Source organism: Gopherus evgoodei, chromosome 3 (genome assembly GCF_007399415.2).
Source record: "Gopherus evgoodei ecotype Sinaloan lineage chromosome 3, rGopEvg1_v1.p, whole genome shotgun sequence".
NCBI lineage: Eukaryota > Metazoa > Chordata > Testudines > Testudinidae > Gopherus > Gopherus evgoodei.
This window is the reverse complement of record NC_044324.1, coordinates 150,375,548-150,396,209: the sequence shown is the minus strand read 5'-3', so window position 1 is coordinate 150,396,209 and position 20,662 is coordinate 150,375,548. Positions and strand designations below refer to the sequence as shown.

Here is a 20,662-nt window from a genome sequence, read left to right as displayed (position 1 = left end):
CACTGTCTGGAGGACAGCTTTACATCACCTATGCAGTCCCCAGATAGGGCAGCTCCTCAGGGTCCAGTCCTGTCCCTGGAGTAAAGCAGAGCAGCCAAAGGTTGATCTAACTTTTATCTAGCTGCCCATAGATCTGGAGCCTTAAAATTTTACCTATCTTGAAAAACCGAAGTGTCTTTCTTAGACGATCACCTGTTTGCCTAAAGCTGCATCACTTTTTGGAAAAGCTACATAACAGAGCCATCTAGCCATTTTTATAATTTATCATATACATCAAAATTTGCTCCTTTACCATCACTTCAGGAAAAAAATCTTTATTTTATTTATACATGAGTTGGAGTAATTGTCCTTGCATGGACTTCAAGATAGTATTTTACATACTTACTGAAAGTTATACTGCGTGGTGGAAGTTCAGTGACAATACGGGAATCAATGGAACTGCCTCAGTATATGTGGCCTGTGTATACCAAAGAGATGTGTCACTGGAAGAGCTAATTGGAAAGGTACACATTTAGCACTCGGGTCATAATTTACTATAAATATTTAATCCTAAATGGAGCACAGTATCTCGTCCAGGAGGTGAATATAGCTGAACTGCTAAGTAATAGTGACCATCATGTAATTAAATGTAACATCCTTATGAGGGGGGGGAATACCAAGGAAACCCATCACAGTAGCATTTAACCTCAAAAAGTGGAACTGCACAAAAATGACAAAGCTAGTTAAATGGAAATTAAAAGGACCACTCAAGGAAGACAGGGCCATTGCAGAGAAGCTAAGTGAATTCTTTAGTTCAGTCTTCAGTGCACAGGGTATGAGGAAGATTCCCACACAAAAGACATTATTTTTAGGTGACAAGTCTGAGGAACTGTCCCAGACTCAGATGTCATTAGAGTAGGTTTTGGAACAAATTGATAAATTAAAGAGTGATAGGTCACCCAGGACCAGATGGCATTCACCCAAGAGTTCAGAACTGCAGAACTACTAAATGTAGTATGTAACCTATCGCTTAAATCAGCTTCTGTACCAGATGACTGGAGGACAGCTAATGTAGTGCCAATTTTAAAAAAAGACTCCAGAGGCAATCCTGGCAATTACAGACCTGTAAGCCTAACTTCAATACCAGGCAAACTGGTTGAAACTATACTAAAAAATGGAATTATCAGACATATAGATGAACACTGTAGGTTGAGGAAAACTCAACATGACTTTTGTAAAGGGAAATCATGCTTCACAAATCTATTAGAATTTTTCGACAGAATCAACAAACACGTGGACTAGGGTGCTCCAGTGAATATAGTGTACTTGGACTTTAAGAAAGCTTTTGACAAGGTCCCTCACCAAAGGGCTCTTAAGCAAATAAGCAGTCATGGGATAAGAAAGAAGGTCAGTAGCTGGTTAAAAGACAGGAAACAGAGTAGGAATAAATGGTCTGTTTTCACAATGCAGATAGGTAAATAGTGGGGTTCCTGAAGTATCTATATTGCAACCAGTGCTGTTCAACATATTCATAAATGATCTGGAGAAAGGAATAAATAGTGAGGTGGCAAAGTTTGCAAATCATACAAAATTACTCAAGATAGTTAAGCCCAACACTGACTACGAAGAGTTACAAAGGGATCTCCCAAAATTGGGTGACTGGGAAACAAAAAGTCAGATGAAATTCAATGTTGTTAAATAGAAAGTAACGCATATTAGAAAACATAACCCCAGCTATACATACAAAATGATGGGGTCTATTTTAGCTGTTACCACTCAAGAAAAAGATGTTGGAGTCATTGTGAATAGTTCTCTGAAAACATCTGCTCAGTGTGCAACAGCAGTCAAAAAAGGGAACAGAATGTTAGGAACCATTAGGAAAGGTCTAGATAAGACAGAAAATATAGTGTCACTCTATAAATCCATTGTACGCCCACATCTTGAATACTGCATGCTGTTCTGATCATCCCATCTCAAAAACATATATTAGAACTGGAAAAAGTACAGCAAAGGGCAACAAAAATCATTAGGGGTATGGAACATCTTCCACCTGAGGAAAGATTAAGAAGATTGTGACTGTTCATCTGAAAAAGAGACAACTAAGGGTGGATATAATAGAAGTCTATAAAATCATGAATGGTATGAAGAGAGTGAACAGGAAAGTGTTATTTGCCTCTTCACATAACACAAGAACCAGAGGTCACCTGAAGAAATTAAAAGGCAGTAGGTTTAAAACAAACATAAGGAAGTACTTCTTCACACAGTGAACAGTCAACTCTGGAAATCACTGCCAGGAGATGTTGTGAAGGCCAGAAGTATAACTGGGTTAAAAAAAGAATTAGATAAGTTCATGGTGGATAGTTCCATCAACGGCTATTAGTCAAGATGGTCAGGGACAAAACTCAGGCTTTGGGTGTCCCTAAACCTCTGACTGTTAGAAGCTGGGCCTAGAAAACAAGAGATGGGTCACTCAAAAAATTGTCCTGTTTGTCCTATGCTTCCTGTTCATTCCTTTTGAAGCATATGGCACTGGCCACTGTCAGAAGACAGGATATTGGTCTAGATGGACCATTGGTCTGACCCAGATTGGCCATTCTTATTTATTTAGCAGGACATCTGCAGGATATTTTTAAAAACACACACATTTATACTCTATTTATAAACTGTCAGCTATGGGTCAGGCCTGAACAGCTACAGATTTTGCATATTGGCATTTTGTAAAGAGAGAAATTAACTCTGATTTCTAGCTGCTCCAACATTTCACAACATAGATACAAATTTAGACAACTGACCTTTTTGTGCTCATTCTGCTACATCCACAACTAAAGAATGTTCAAACCACTTAAACAATATCCATATTAGGACCTCCTTAGGTACGTTCCTCAAGTCCAGAAGCAGTTTAGTTAGTTATACTCCAGACAGTGTACACTTAGACAAATAATTCATTGGATTGATGCATTCTTGGATGTTGTCCATTAATTTATCACTTTACAGAATAAACATGCATCTTGGTTCTCTCTGTGAAATAAAACTGTTTTTCACGGACATGGATATATCACCCAAAGCTCATATTAAAACACAGACCAAAAAGGAAGAGCGAAAGAAAGCAGAATAATTCATAATAGACATGACTCATGCTACTTACTGCAGAAGTGGAAAGTGTTCAGATACCATGGTGATGGGGGTGGTAAGAAAATCTGAATAAAACAGAGTAAAATCCTCGTCTTATGCTCCCCAGTCCATGGTCTACTTACTAGACCAGGGGTAGGCAACCTACGGCACGGGTGCCGAAGGAGATACACGAGCTGATTTTCAGTGGCACTCACACTGCCTGGGTCCTGACCACCAGTCCAGGGGGGCTCTGCATTTTAATTTAATTTTAAATGAAGCTTCTTAAACATTTTTAAAGCCTTATTTACTTTACATACAACAATAGTTTAGTTATATATTATAGACTTATAGAAAGAGACCTTCTAAAAATGTTAACATGTATTACTGGCACGTGAAACCTTGAATTAGAGTGAATAAATGAAGATTCGGCACAGCACTTCTGAAAGGTTGCCATCCTCTGTACTAGACAAGGTGACCCATATTATGTTTGGGCCCATTTCTGTAGAGTACTGTAGATATTCTAGCAGTGTAAAGCTGGAATAAAGCTTTGCATAAATATTATTTCACAAAGACTTTTTTAAACAATGTGAAAGTAATATTAATCTCTTACCAGTACAGGGGCTGGCTCCAGGCCTCTGGAAGGGGCAGGGCCTCTGGCTGAAGGAGCAGGCTGGGGGTCAGTCTCCCCAAGCCAGCCTATCCGCGCAGCCAGCCTGCACCACCCTGGGCTCCAGTGGCGATTTAAAAGGGCCCGGGGCTCCGGCCACTGCTGGTAGCAGCAGCAGCGGTCAGGAGCCCCAAGCCCTTTTAAATCACGGGCCTCAGGGCAGCTGCCCCTTTTGTCACCCGCCCCCTGTCAATGGCAGGGCGACCGATGGGGGGGCAAAAGGGGCAGCGACTTTAAAGTGCTGTCTCGGCAGTGCTTTAAGGAGGGTTCTTTGCCGTGGCAGTTCTTTAAGGACCCTCCTTAAAGTGCTTGGCAGCGCTTTAACATCGGCTGTGTACAGGCTAGTACCGCCTTCTTCCCGGGATGCTGTACTGGCACATAGCAACCTACTTTCACCCCTGAATGTGAGCCACTATTTTAGCTTTACAGTCAGACAACTCTCTTGAAAAATATCTGAGTAAAGAAACTAATGCCTTATTGGCGACCCTCTGATCAAACGGGAATGTTAAACATTGCCTTTGGACCAGCTACTACCATATATGACACTTTCAACTTCCAGTACCCTGAGGCCTTCTCTGCACATAAAAGTTGCACAACTTTAACTAAATCAGTTTAATTAACCCGGTGGAAGTTGATTTAAGAGTGTCCACATTAGGGACTTTAGCTAAATCAGTTTGAAAAAGATTTATTTAAACCTACGGAACTTTTGTGCATGCACAAGGCCTGAGTCACTCACAAGCAAGAACACTTTTTTTGGCGGGGGGGGCGGAGGGGGTACATTTTCAAGTCAGGGGCATAGGCACAAATCTTGGATACTCACATGCACGCTTACCTTTTTGAAAGCAGAAGCAAAGCAGTTGTTTAAAATACATTAAAAAAATTAAAAGGCAGGATCATAAGTTATTTGTGGCTGCCAAAGTTTTAAAACATGCACAGATGCAGTATTTTATGAAATGGCAGCCATTCTGCTATTTCCTTTGATGGGGTAGCTTTGAGAGCTGCTACAGTTTTTTTCTTCATTTTTTAAAAATATGGTAAAACAATAAAACTTCCTTTGGTTCATGTTTGCATTGTAAGCCAACAGTGACAGGCGGATTGAAAGAGTTTTACACATTCTTTTGAAAAAGTAATGGTAAACTGTAAGAGCAACTCCAATGTCAAATGAATGATTATTCAGTACATCTGTGAAATGGATTATTGTAGACTGCTGTAATTTCCAAGGGCTAAATACTGATGTCAGTTACACAGTTTAAAAGGTGAAGCAATTCCATTGGCTTCCTTCACTTACTTTCATGGAAGTGAACACGATGTTGCAGCTCAGCTTTTATTAGAATTCCTGTTTTCATTTGTCCATCATTTCCTTTAAAATTGTGGACAAATTCAGCTGTTAGTTATGCTTGTGTAAATCTGAAGTAATTCCACTGGAGTCAACAGACTTAATCCAGAATTACATTGCTAGAACGGAGGACAGAATTAGCCCTTCAGTCACAGTCTTAACCACAGACCGGCATCAGGCACACAGTCTGAGAGAACCTGAGCAGGAGCAAGTCTCTTGCAATTGACTTGAATGGGACTATTCAGCTCCTTAAAGTTAAGTATTCACTTAAAGATGCCGGAACTGTGTTTCTATTATATGGCTGCACAGTGCCTATTGCGCTGTGGCATTCCAATGCTATCCCAGTAAAAAGAATTACAGCAATTGTAGCTAGCCTACATCACATTTGGCCAGTGTAATACTTCAGTTGTGGGACAGTTAACACAGCTATGAAAACCTTAACTTTTCAGTTGTCCAATTTGTTTCACTTGAAATGTGCAACCACAGGCCCCAATCCTCCAAAGACCCACACACTTAAGTAACGTTACTCATGCAAATAGTCCCATTAAATTCAGTGTGACTACTCACATGAGGAAGACTTCGAAGGATCAGGGCAGGAGGCCCAGTACTCCAAAGCTAATGACCATTTTAGAGCCCGAGTGAAGCAAGGGTTTGTTCCTACAAATCCATTAACAAGATCCAGGCCTTAATTTGGATTGCTGTCCTTTTGCATTTAAATGTAAGTGCTTCCTTATTACAGTATCATTTAATGCTCTTAATTGACACTAGTGAATAATTCATTGTAGACATAACACATCAGCAAATTCAAATATTAAATGTGTATATTAAAAATATTCTGCAGTCATAGGGCTAAATGCCCCCTTCCTGTTGCATGGAGATACAGTTTGCATTTCCCTGAGCCAGCCTAGCTTACTGCAGCTAGGGCACACATTTTTAACAGAGAGGGTAGTTCACCATTGGAAGAACTGACCTAGGGATTTGGTGGATTCTCCATAACCTGAAGTCTCTACATCAAAAGCAGATACCTTTCTAGAAGACAAGCTCCAACTTGACCAGATAATATGGGCTTGAGACAGGAATCACTTGGTGAAATCCCATGGCCTGCATTATGCAGGTCAAACTAGATGGTCATCATGATCCCTTCTAGCCTAAAATCTATTAATGTAGTGCCACTTGCCCATCCCTGGCCTTCAGCTGAGGAAGGGCAGCTTTAATCATCACTATGCTTCCTAGGGAATGTGCACAGTAAGTCGATCTCCTTGCCACTTGCTCTCCCCAGTGGAAAGAAGGTTGCAGGTTCAACCCTTTTATCACAGCTCTTTCCCCACTTTGGTTTACATCATCTGGGGCGCTACACTAAACTTTGCACCATAGAAGAAGGCACCTACTCAGGGCCAAAGTGCCCCATAATATACAAAATAAAAAGACATTGTTCTGCCATGAGAAGTTGTTTTGACCAATTAGTAGCCTCTGGAATTTCAACACAAAACCTTCTGGATCAGAAACAATTCACTTAGACAGATACAACCATTGCATCTAGAATCCAAAGCTGCTTTGAACTAATGTCACAAAATCCACAAGAAATGCTCACAAGAAAAGTTAAATATATTTTTTCTATCTCAGGATTTGTATAATTCACCTTTTGTTTTTCATGGAAAATACTACCACACAGCAGCACAACAGAAGAGGGAAGTATCTGAGTTTTAGACTATTCCAAATGAAACCTCTGGAACCCAGATCTGCCCACAGAGTCCTGTTGCCTATCTGTGAAATGTGGGACAGGAGTTAGTCATTTGAGGAGCTGACAGATAGAGCCACATGTGGTGCTTGATCAGTATTCAGAACTCCCAGAGATGACAATAGCAATTCATACATGAATCTAAGGTGGGATCTGATCATTAGATTACATATTCTACCATCATCCAGAAATTAGGGAGATCCCGCTAGGATGTTCTCCGTGGCTGTGACATCAGAAATCTGAAAGATGAAGTAATGGAGTTTTTTAAAAAAAGAAAAGAAAAAAAGAAAAAAAAACATCAAGATAGTCATGGGCTACCATCTGAAATAGTTTGATCACAGCATTTTCTTGGAATGCTCTCCTCAGGGTAGAGGGTTGGGATAGCCTTGGAGAAGAAAGGAGACATGGCCTCCAAACACTGTGGATCGCATGGATTCCCATGAAAAAACTGTAGTCAGATCCCTGGAAAAATCTCTTCTTCTCCCCTTGCAGAATAGCTTCCTTAGAGTGGGTGCTGCCATTGACTTTCCCCTCACACCTGTACAAATACCACACCACCTTTCCCAGAAGGGGGTAAATCTTTAACTGGGCTTTGGTAGTTGTAATTTGGTCAGGCAGCCTTGAAGAAAGTGTCCTTCAAGCCAGGGCAGCAATTCCTTGATCTGATCCAATGAGGGTATCCCCTACCTGCTCTTTCTCCTTGTTTCTTGGCATTGTAGAACATCTTAAAAATAAAAAATTCCAGCTGAAAAAAAAATGTCTAATGAGTCACTGGAAGTAGGAGAGGAGTGATGGGATAAGTAGCTGGAGTAGAAAGTTTGAAGACAACAGTCAACATTAACAGGAAGTTCAAACTGATCTCAACCATCTTATTCTTCAACTGAGACTTTAAAGCACAATGCGCATTTTTAAAAGGCACATTCTTTGCCTAGAACCTGGGTATTGCAATGGTCTGTGCCAAATAAAAAATCCAGTCATGCTTTCCATCTCAACAAAGCAGACTGCAGTCCCACTAGCTCCTTATGATGGTCAGACGTAGAAAACACCAACCCTTACTCTAATCATGCTTCATATTTATGTAAACCAGATATAAATGTTCTTAACTGCAAGCCAAGAGCCATAAATCCATGAACCCAAGAAAAATCACTTAGATCACAAATTGTACCTGACCAGCTCTTACATTTCTGAAAGAGAAATATTGGAATTCAAACTGCAGTGCAGAATTTCAATTCTGGTTTCTATCTATATTAACCTGAAGTGGCAATTATCACATAGGAGCCAAATTCTGCTGTCATTTACATCCAGGCAAACTCACTGCACTCAGTGTGGTTATAAGGGGGTAACAAAGCAGAATTCAGCTCACTGTAAGCACAAGTCTACCACTGGTAAATTATGAATAGTATCATTTTCATGCTGGCAGGACCCTGCAATTGGCAGAATGTGTGTATCAGACACAGGAAACCAAAAGAAAATAAGAGACAAACCACTGAAACCTCTGAAATTATATCATTTTTATAGTTTGGTGAAAAAATATGGATGTACTCACTGGGACTTACCTCCAAGAACTGGCTTCCCAGTCCAACACAAATATTAGTTTATTTTTTTAAGTCTCTCAACGGTCACATGATATTAGAGCAAGGCAATCCAGCTGAGATTTGATTAAGTTTCTAGACCATTCACCAATCTCTGGACTGCTTAGCAACCCCAGAGCAGGAGAACCACTCCTTAAAGCAGTCACTCTTAAAAACCTTGCCAGGTTTGCTGCAGCAAATTCAATTGCATTACCTCAGTACTTGCAGTATTCCCTATGTTTATTATAGGAATTCCTTAGAAATCTGCCACTACTGAGGTTATGCTATTTAGTTACATAAAGCAAAGCAATTAAGTTTTAAGTGTGACCATTGTAATTCAAATGAAGACTAAAGCACACTGTATATTGCTAATAAAAAGTAATTTGTAAATATTAAACATAGCATACAGTGAATTAATATTCTGTTTCCATTTTCTCCCAAACAAGACAATTAGTTGGGGGCACTAATCAAGTAGCATTTACTTCTCATTCAGCAATGGAGTCCATAGAACAGCAGTTTCAAACCTTTCATTAGAACTGGTCAAAATATTAATTGCCAATAAATGATGCAATTACTTTCATCCTTTTTTTCTCCTTGTTAACTAACCCCAATTTCTGCTAATCCATATCCAACTCAGAATCAGAAAAAGCTGGGGGGGGGGGCAAGCTACAGTCTTAAAAAAAAAAGTCTACATAGATTTTGAATTATTATAGCATCTAAGATTAAGCCAAAGCCTGCTAGCTTTTCTTTCCGTCTGTGCTAACAAGATCCTGACACCTTCTAAGAATTATCTGCAGTGGTGAAAATGGAGTCTCAGATCCATTTCTGGCTGTAAAGGGCCACTGCAAAATTAATTTGCCTTCAAAAGGGGTAAAATATTGTAATTGCCTGGAATCTGCCTCACCAAGGGTCCAATGTGGCTCAGCACTGACTGGAGTTGGTGAGAGTGAAAGATGCTCAGCTCTTCAAAGAAGTTAATAATCTAACTAATATACATCAAGATGGGTTTATAGAAAATAGAGCTTCAAACTGGATTTTTTTTTATGAGGTTGATATTTGATAATAGAGGGCGCTTCATTCTAGCAGACAAAGATCCAGTGGCTGGAAGTTGAGACTAGATAAATTCAGACTGGAAAAAAAAAAGAGTAATTTTTTTGACTGTGATAGTAATTCACCATTGGAACATTTTATCAAGGGTTGTGGTGGATAATTCACCAACGTGGGAAATTGTAAACGAAGACTAGATTTTTTTCTAAATGATAGGGTCTAGTTCAACCACAGCTATAGGATTTGAATTAATCCAGGGAAGTTTTATGGGCTATATTACAGAGATCATTTCTGGCCTTAAAAATCTATGTATGAGTCTGAAGCTCCTGAGCTCCACATACCCTTACGCCTTTAATTGGATTTATATCGCTTAACTCTTTAGGGAGGGGGTTACATTTTTGGTATTCTATTTGTAACACTAAACACTAGTGAAGAATGAGATGTTAAAGAGTCCTTTATAACCAGGACCACAGCTAGCCATATATCCAGTGTGCAGAGCCCTGACCTCTTGGAATCTGTTGAAACTGAACTTGTGCTCTGAAGCATTCAAGTTAGAGGAGATAATGAGAGCACTACCCACTTGCCCAGGAGGACAGAGAAGAGCTATTCATACAAGGCAAGTTCCCAGGACAAGCACCTCCAATCCATTCAGCTGCTAAGGCATCCCAAACCCATGAAAATCTACTTGGCTTTAGCCTCACTGAGAACAATGGGAGATAGACAGAGGTTTGCTGTCCATAGTCCTTCTCACTTTCAGTGCTTTTATATTGTTTCTTTTACTGTTGCAGGCCCAATCCCACTCTCTCAGGCAAATGCAGTTTTCCCAGGATTGGGACCTATTTTTTTTATTCTGCTTATTTCTTAAGGGATCTTGTCTTTAATTATATCAAAGCACTATACTGGACTGGTAGAGCCCTGTGAGCCCCCAACCACCTACCCAGGGATTATACAAAGTTCTGGACCTGTTTTAATTCTTGATTTTTTTCTACCACCTCAAACCTCTTCTGAAGTCTGCTCTTTGAACTGTTCTGTCTAGATTCTGTATTACAAGGCACGCATTCAGATACCCCACCAGTTCACTGCCAGAGTCAGAGGTATGTGGTAACACAGAAACACCACAGGATAGCAACTAAACTCATTCATCAGAATATTACAGTCAGATTCAGCCCTATGATCAGTATAAAGTGACCTCTGGTGGTCAAAAGGTTTCCCCCTGCACAACTACTAAAACTATTATTTCTATCACGATCGTGCCTGAAGGCCCAGTAGAAGAGTTTTTATTGTTTTTTAAAAGCAGAAACAAACAGAAAAGAAAAAAAATATATACATTGAGGATACTATGTAATGAAAAAGGAATTGGTTGAACCACCACTGCGTGCAAACAGGTATCAGCAAACACAGTAACTGGTTCATTCATTACTATGAAAAATCAGCTGAGCTTGTGGGTCAGTGGAAGGAGGAAAATGTGAAATGCGGATTATGAATTTATACACCACAGTCTAACAATAGAAATTATGAGTTTTTATTCTCTCCTAGAATTATGAAAAATATTAGATATGAAAAATACACACACTTTTCTAGAAAGTGTTTTAAAACCTAAATTAAGTGCAGTAATGAGTTGGTGCATAAGTATTACTTGCTTAGGTTAAGGGGTTCTTAAAGGAACTCTCCACTGTACTATAAAAGTAATTTCAACCACTACATTGCATCATAAGAGGAAGGACACATGCATAATGATTATAATTAGAACAAAGACAAGCTTGCTGAAAGGGTCCTGGGTGCTATTTCTTTGCTACTTACTTGCTCTTGGACAAGTCAGACCCAAGTTTTGCTTTCAAAAACCAGGGCCGGCTCCAGGCACCAGCTTATCAAGCAGGTGCTTGGGGCGGCAACTCCGGAGTGGGGCGGCACTTTCAGGTATTTGGCAATTCGGCAGAGGGTCCCTCACTCCTGCTTGGAGCGAAGGACCTCCCGCTGAATTGCTGCAGATCGCAATTGCAGCTTTTTGTGTGTGTGTGTGTACGTGCGCGCTTGGGGCAGCAAAACCCCTGGAGCCGGCCCTGTCAAAAACACCAACTAATTTTGGCTGCCTAAATCTCTGATTGCCCAAATTGACACCTCTAACATCTGTAAAAGCAGCAAAGAATCCTGTGGCACCTTATAGACTAACAGACGTTTTGGAGCATGAGCTTTCGTGGGTGAATACCCACTTCCTCAGATGCATGTAATGGAAATATCCTGGATATTTCCATTACATGCATCTGAGGAAGTGGGTATTCACCCACGAAAGCTCATGCTCCAAAACGTCTGTTAGTCTATAAGGTGCCACAGGATTCTTTGCTGCTTTTACAGATCCAGACTAACACGGCTACCCTCTGATCTCTAACATCTGATTTACAAAGACACTGCACACCTGCAGTTCCTATTTCTTTCACCTTCTCTGGTGGTGTGGCTTGTTTAGCACTCAGGTTGGGCAGTCAGAAATGGAGTTACAGGATAGGTCTAGTGTAGACACTCACTACAGTGACAAAAGGGGTTCTTCACTGTAGTAAATCTGCTTCTCTGAGTGGCAGTAGCTAGGTTGACAGAGGAGTTCTTCTGTCAGCACAGCTCTGTCTAGTCTAGGCTTAGGTTGGCTTAATTTAGGTGTAGACTAGGCCAGAATTATTGGACATTTTTCAAAATTTAGGCTTCAGCCTCTCTACACCAGACACCCTTTTTACAAATGGAGTTGTCAAGGCTGATTCCCCACTCTGACATTTGAGTACAGAAGGTGGGGGCTTGCAAGGGCTCTAAAAATTAATACTGGCCACTCCAGGCTTGTATTAAACTCCCAAGGTCACAGCTTTTCTGTGACCCTGGATCGGTAGATGCTGCCACCACCCAAGTGCAAAACCCCTCTGAGAACCCAGGAAGGCGCACTTGGGAATTCCTTCTCATGGGGTACCCTCAAACCCTTTCACCATCCCTGCCCTCTTGCCCCCTCCCCAGGAGGAAGGGCTGAGAGGAGGGGGAAAGGAAATCAGCTGTTGCCACCAGTTAATTAAACATGGACACAAACCTCTTAACACACAAAAATCCAATTCTGTTCTTAAAAAAGGTACATTTTATTAATTTTAAAAAGAAAATATATCTGGGAATTTAGGTTTTTGCTAGATTTAAAAAAAAAACTACAAGAATTAAGCATCAAGAATAGCTTTTTTGAGGTCCAGCGTAAAGGTTACAAGCAAACAGAAGCAGCTGGGGTTTGCATAGAGGAGTCCACAAGCCATAAAGAAATAAGAAAAACCCAATTGCGTCTTTCTAGACATTTCCTGATTTACTTACATATCTGGGGTTTCAAATGAGTAGTTTCTAGGTACGATACCAATTTTTCATAACTGGCCCCAAGCTTCTTACAGTACAGTTGCAACCCTATCTGCCGCTTCCCAGAGAACAATCACAGACAAAAGGGGAGTCGTGTTTCAACATTAAAAAGTTCTAGCCTTCCCATTGGTTTTTGTGACCAGGTGCCCACTTACTTCCTTTTACCTATGCATAGTGAGACTTTTTAAACCCTTTACAGGTAGAGCAATTAGAGAACAGCTACTAAGAGGGATTTTATAGCCGCTGGCTGTCCATAAGAGGGAGATGCCCCTCACCACCTTCATTTAATCACAGGAGTAATACTATTCACCTTGGGAAAGCACTTGGAAATCCCCAGAGGGAAGGTGCTTTAACTGAAAACTATTAATTACAGAGATGAACTAAACTCCAGAGGGCGCCAGAGCCGGTCCCCTATGGATACTGCTGAGGGAAAAACTTCCAGCACCAGTGTATGTGGCGAGCATACACACCTAATATGGAATGAACATGAGCAACCACTCAAAGAACTTAGGGTTTTTTCCCCACAACTGTATCTGTTGCAATATAGCTGTATCTGTACGTAAGAGTGAAATATGGACAGACGGCTAAAGACAGATAGTATTAAGAACATACAAAGGATCAGTGATGAGAAGGGTAAGAGCACATGGGCAGCTGGTAAATCTGGAAGGGGGTATGCAATAAGAAAAGTTTGAGAACCTCTGCCCAACATAAAACCATATATACTCAACTCCCCTTCCCCCCCCAGCCCCTCCTCCCTAAAACACTACCAAAGCAAAACACTCCGCTGCATGTTTCTCCCTTCAAGAAGAGAATGAGAGAACAAACACATGACAGATGTGTTGTTACATGGCTTAATGAACTACTGGAAGATACTCATACACTACCTTGTTAAGTGTGGTACAAGAACCTATACTGAACAAAACAGAGTCTGCTCCCATTTTTGCATTTGATTTCCCTCCATCCCTTGAGGTATTTCATCTGCCTACCTTAGAGTTTAGCTCTTCACCCAAAGTCTTTTTTTACAAATTCATTTACGAGTGTGTTTTTGGTGTTTAATTAGTACAATGCATAGAAGGTGTCCAATAAAATGAACACACATTGTGGAACTTATAGGTATGTCATACAGAGTGAAATTAACTATGATGGAGAATCCACATGGCTCAGTTCTTCAAAAGCCACCCCAGCAATAAGAAGAGTCAGGATCTGAAATTTACAATCCAAAAAATTCAGAAACCCCCCCTTCTCCATATGAAAACCATATCTGTCCATCATAGACCCTTCTTTCCCTTGTCAGTGTAAGGGTCTGTGGGCTGAGAGCAGTTGTGATGTTTCTGCAGTTCCTGAGAGTTCCCCACAGATAGAACAGCCTTCATCTTAGAATACTATTCTTGCATTCCCTGCTCTTTTCTCTTGAGTGGAGGACAGGTAACAGCTGAGAGATGGTCCCAGTCAGGAGGGAACTATTTTGGTTGCTACTGCCTGAAAATTGCTATTAGTTGAAAAAATAGTGATGTAAGTTGGGAGCACTGAATTTCTACTCTGCTTGGCATTGCTGGAGCAGAAGACCGGATAGGTGGGCAGAAGGAACGGCACTAACTCTGGAGCCTTGGGACAAATCTGAACTGGCTCTGGTATTTGCAGAGAGGCTTGGGGAGGTTAAGAGCTAGAATAAAGTTGTACATGCAACTTTAAAATAAAATGCTTAAGGACAGTTTTTAAAAATTAGTTTGAACAGAATTTCCTATTGGTGTTTAAGTGAGAAAAAAATCACATTTAATATTGAAAAGGTTTTATTCTAGTCAGTATAAAACTGTACCTTTCATTTCACTTTATATAAAAGATGACAAAAAATCTATATTCAGATAAATATACAGCTCACACCCAAAATATAGTCTTTTTATATTAGTATATGATATCCAGAAACAATTAATCTTACTCTGTCCCCCAACAATATGTGCAATGATTAAAATGTATCCCACCAGGCAACAGAGAGCTGCCTAAGCAAATGACATCAGTTCATTGGAATATTGCTCTCTGAACATGACTATACTCAAGTTGATTGAAGATTTCCTCTTCTGTTTCTGGAGTGAGCTGGATATTATCTTTGATTGGAGATAATGGGTCTGATAACTTTTTACAAGACGGGAGCTTTTCAGAGTCTCTGCAAAAAAGAAAACAAGCAACCATGTACAATTATGCACGTTGCATTTTCTAATCACAGAACTATAATATGTATGCAAGTATGAAGAATAGAGAAATGAGCACAAGGCTGGAATTAAGGAAACCCAGAGTTTTAATCCCAGTTTTGCCACTGATTTGCTGAATACACTGGGCAAGTTACTTCAACTCTCTGCTCCAGCTGTCCTCGGAGGAAAAAGAAACGTTACTTATCCTACAGTAACTAGAGTTCTTGGGAATGTGTTGTCCATATATATTCCCCTCTTTGTGTCCATGGACCTGTGCGCTTCAGATCAAAGTCTTTTGGCCCACAGTGTCTCTTGGGTTCATGCATCCACCTAAATTGTCCTTGTGCTCCAGTACTGAGGGCATAAAGGATGGAGCTAGTCCAATTGCAACTCAGTTTCCTTCACCACAACAGAATCCAGATGGACTCCATACTAGTGGAGGAGGAGGGAGGATCATGGAATACATATAGACAACATATGTCAAATAACTCCATTTACTGTAATGCAAGTAGCTATTCTTCCTTTGAGTGCTTATCCAAATGTATTACACACTTGGGGATTTACCAGCGGTGATTTGGTATGAAAGTGGTGTATATTCAGAATCTACTTCACCACCACAAAAAGATTGTGAATGGAAGCATCAGACCCTCACCACATCTACCAAGGAGTAGTGTTTATTAACAGTAGGGATTGAACCTTGAGTCGTTGCTTAGCAGATGTCTGACGAGGGTATGCTTTGCAAGGAGGCTGCAGAAAGTGCCAGAGCCCTAATGGAGTGAGCCCTTATCTGAGCTGGGGGAGCTAAACTAACTAATTTGTAACAGAACTCAAAACCACTTGGATAGTCTCCGTGCTGATGTCTGACCCCTCATTCTGTCGGCCAATGCTACAAATAACTTAGGGGATGATCAAAAGGATTTGGGCCTCTGCAAATTAAAGGATAGGGCCCTACGAATGTGCCCTACAATTACAAAGCCTAGTCTCTCGTTTATTAGAATGTGGTTTAGGGAGGAATATTGGCAGATGGTTTAAATAGAAGTCCATAACTACTTTTGATAAGAACCGTGGCCACTAGGACCTGCGGGCAAGCTGTGCCTGAGGATGGTGAATGTAAACAAAATGTCTCACAGCCCACCAGCAGATTACCTTGATGGGCGGCGTCCCAAAGGCTGCCAACCCCTGTAGTACTGCATTATATGAAAGCACACTAAGGAGCTCTGTGTGCACACCAGCGGGCTCTACATTGACACTGGGAGAAAAGAGGCAATGTCTCATGTCCGTAGAGAAGTGGGAATGTTTTTCCACTGTGTGCCTGCACACACAGTGATCAAAAAAACCCCCCACAACTTTCTTCTTACACCTTCTGGGTATATTGGGAGTACAGAAATACTGTTATTTGTCCTCAGAATTCCAAAGCTGCTAAGGAGAAAACCAGGGCCGGGGGCAGGGGGAAAGGAATCACTTGTTCTAGTAAAGAGTTAAAGCAACTCACCTTCTAAATTGGAAGTTTTTCCAGAGATCACTGATTGTTACCTGCAGTCCTGGATTATTTTCAGCATTGTGATGATTTTTCTTCTGTGCACTTAGTAGTTTCTTGCTTAACCCACTGACTTTAGCTGGCATCAGTGGCTTGAGTTTTGTCACAACATGTGACTTTACAAATTTGGATCTATGCAAACCAGGAACCTGTAGGTATAAATACTAAATCATTATAAAGCTCTGGCAGAAATGATCATGAGAAAACACTATGGGCTTTATTTATTTTACACAAGGGTTAAAATAAATAAAATTGTTTTGCTGGAGAACGTAAGTAGTGTTTGCTTGTGTATACAGAAAGGCACTCAACTTGCTTTGAGGACATCAAGATATGGAGAATCCACCCCTTCCCCGTTAAAAATTTCTGCCTAATATCTCATTTGTTATACATATATTTTGTTTCTAATTGCTGCCTTATCTTGCTACAGAACCATGATAGACTTTTAGCCAAAGTTTCCTCCTTTCTCCATTGTGAATCATACCTTTCAATCATCTAATAAAAAACTCTTCGTAAAGAACTCTCAATTTTCTCCTAATAAATTTTCCTCAGCTTTGGGATATTAGCTCTTTTGAAGCAGCAAGTAATTACATATATTTATATATATTTATTTATTTTTGGGTGGAACTGTCCTCTGCCTATTTTGAATATAATTAGGGCATGATCACTGGTCCCTACACAACCACTCACTTCCAGTCCAGTGATTGATTCATCTTTATCCATCATAATGATGTCCAAAGTAGTTATCTCAAACTGAGGGAAATACCTTGTGTGTTTAAACCACCTATTTTTAGAAACTAATGATGTTCTATTAGTGTCAGAAAAATGAATTACTGAATGTTATGCTTGTGACAAAGCAATGAAAATAATTTAAACCTTTGAGCACAAGGATTTTAGGAATTCTTCTATAACAACTTTCTTTTGTCCCCAATTCTTTCACTTTCGTTTAAGTTCTCTATCAAAAACTACACAAATCTGATGAGTCCTGTACAATGATAATTTAGTATTCACAAGGGAGGAATATGTAAACTGTTCAAGAGACTGGTATTCAGGATTACATATATGTAATTACACATAAACAAACTCTATTAAAGTTATTCATGTTGCAAAGTCATGTGGCAAACAAAGGTATTAGAAGAAGGGTGCAAGAATAAATAGGGTCAGACAACCTAAATACAGGGGTTTCTAGCAGCTCACCCGCTCCTCAAGGCTACTACGTAAATTCCCTGGATCTGCTTCTTTCTAAAGAATTTGGAAGTCATTGTGAAGACACACACACCTCAAAGTAAAGCATATTTTACTCCTTTTGCTGGGTCTAGATTAGCCTTTTTTAATCTAAAAATTTCCATTGTTGCTACCGCTAGTTCAGCTCCATCAGCAATAGCAAAAAGTGGTAATGCCATTGTAGAAAGAGCTCCAAGATCCTAGAGAGCCAGTTAATTCATATATATATATGAATATATATATGAATTAACTGGCTCTCTAGGATATTATATATATATATATATATATATATATATAATGACGATGCATGGATTAACTGGCTCTCTAGGATATATATATATATATATATATATATCCATAATGACGATGCATGGATTAAATCTGAAATTAGAATCACCAAGCCAGAACATATACATTGTGGAACTGGAAGGTATCAGGGATTCTCGGTTTGCCCACCTGGAAGATTACCTCTGCGCCCCCTCCCAAAAAAAAAAAAATCAATAAAAATTGTTTTTAAACAACAAGGATGCAAAATTGCTTTGAAAAGTATAACAATGGTGTTATAGAAACTTTACTTTCAGCCCAATCGCAGCAGAATAATGGTAATATCTTAACCTCATAATGGGACTGATCCTGAATTTATGAAAGAGTTTTATACAAGATTCATCCTCATTAATTAGGCTTTGTCTCTGTTCACTGATCAGTAAAGCATTACTGCACCAATACCAAGGGACCCTGAGTTTCCTGAAACTTTTGGATATGTTAAATCAAAGGTACTTATTATAAGGCTTCTGCACAATCTTTAATGCATTTATCCTCACAACAGCTCTGAGATACAAGGAAGTATGGGTACATCTACACTACAGGATTATTCCGATTTTACATAAACCGGTTTTGTAAAACAGATTGTATAAAGTTAAGTGCACGCGGCCACACAAAGCACAATAATTTGGCGGTGTGCGTCCATGTACTGAGGCTAGCGTAGGTTTCTGGAGCGTTGCACTGTGGGTAGCTATCCTGTAGCTATCCCAGAGTTCCCGCAGTCGCCCCCGCCCATTGGAATTCTGGGTTGAGATCCCAATGCATGATGGTGCAAAAATAGTGTCGCGGGTGATTTTGGGTAAATGTCGTCACTCATTCCTTCCTCCGTGAAAGCAATTTTGCGCCCTTTTTCCCTGGATTGCCCTGGCAGACGCCATAGCATGGCAGTCATGGAGCCTGTTGTGCCTTTTGTCGCTGTCACCGTATGTGTACTGGATGCTGCTGACAGAGGCGGTACCACAGTGCTACACAGCAGCATTCATTTGCCTTTGCAAGGCAGCAGAGACGGTTACCAGTCATTCTGTACCGTCTGCTGTGCCATTGTAAATTGGTGATGAGATGACGGTTATCAGTCGTTCTGTACCGTCTGCTGCTGTCATGGGTGCTCCTGGCTGGCCTTCACTGAGGTCAGCTGGGGGCGCAAAGATAAAAATAGGAATGACTCCCCAGGTCATTCCCTCCTTTATGTTTTATCTAAAAATAGAGTCACTCCTGCCTAGAATATGGGGCAAGTGTACTAGAGAGCCAGTGTATCAGAGAGCACAGCTGCTCCGTGTCAGATCCCGCAGAAATGATGAGCTGCATGCCATTCTAGGGGGTGCTCCTGCAACAACCCCACCCGTTGCTTCCCTTCTTCCCAACCCTGCTGGGCTACCGTGGCAGTGTCCCCCCATTTGTGTGATGAAGTAATAAAGAATGCAGGAATAAGAAACACTGAGTTTTTAGTGAGATAAAATGAGGGGGAGGCAGCCTCCAGCTGCTGTGATAGTCCAGGCAGTACAGAATCTTTTCGTTAGACATGGGGGGGGGGGGGCGCTGATGGAGCTCAGCCCCCAGTTGCTATGACGACGGTTACCAGCCGTTCTGTACCATCTGCCGGGAATGACCGGGAGTCATTCCTACTTTTACCCAGGTGCCCCCCGGCCAACCTCACCTAAGGCCAGCCAGGAGCACTCACGGGATGACAACGAGGACAGCTATCAGTCCTTTTGTACTGTACCGTCTGCCACCGGGGAGGGGAGGGGAAAGGATGCTGTTGTTCAGTGCCGCAGCACCGCGTCTACCAGCAGCATGCAGTAGACATACAGTGACACTGAAAAAGGTCAAGAAACGATTTTTTTCCCTTTTCTTTCACGGAGGGGGGCGAGGTGGGGTAAATTGATGAGATATACCCTGAACCATCCCGGACAATGTGTTTGACCCTACAGGCATTGGGAGCTCAGCCAAGAATGCAAATACTTTTTGGGGACTGTGGGATAGCTGGAGTCCTCAGTCCCCTCCTCCCTCCCTCCATGAGAGTCCATTTGATTCTTTGGCTTTCCGTTACGCTTGTCACACAGCACTGTGCTGTGGACTCTATCATAGCCTGGAGATTTTTTTTCAAATGCTTTGGCATTTCAACTTCTGTAACGGAGCTCTGATAGAACAGATTTGTCTCCTCATACAGCGATCAGATCCAGTATCTCCCGTACGGTCCATGCTGGAGCTCTTTTTGGATTTGGGACTGCATTTCCACCTGATCAGAGCTCCACGCTGGGCAAACAGGAAATGCAATTCAAAAGTTCGCGGGGCTTTTCCTGTCTACCTGGCCAGTGCATCCGAGTTTAGATTACTTTCCATAGTGGTCACAATGGTGCACTGTGGAATACCGCCCGGAGGCCAATACCGTCGATTTGCGGCCACACTAACCCTAATCCGATACGGTAATACCGATTTCAGCGCTACTCCTCTTGTCGGGGAGGAGTACAGAAACCGGCTTAAAGAGCCCTTTATATCGATATTAAGGGCCTCGTTGTGTGGACGGGTGCAGGGTTAAATCAGTTTAATGCTGCTAAATTCGGTTTAAACGCCTAGTGTAGACC

General features: G+C 41.0%; 1 protein-coding gene across 1 annotated transcript in view; it reads right to left on the bottom strand.

Annotated features, from left to right (window-relative positions):
* Window positions 1–14,613: 14,613 nt before the first annotated feature.
* Window positions 14,614–20,662, bottom strand: part of EXO1 (exonuclease 1) — a 38,115-nt gene continuing 32,066 nt past the window's right edge. The window contains exons 13-14 of the mRNA XM_030556986.1: window positions 16,494–16,687; window positions 14,614–14,976 (exon numbers count right to left, since the gene is read on the bottom strand). Of these exons, the coding sequence (XP_030412846.1) occupies window positions 14,832–14,976; window positions 16,494–16,687 (339 nt within the window). The 3' untranslated portion in view covers window positions 14,614–14,831. The remainder of the gene's footprint in view (window positions 14,977–16,493; window positions 16,688–20,662) is intronic.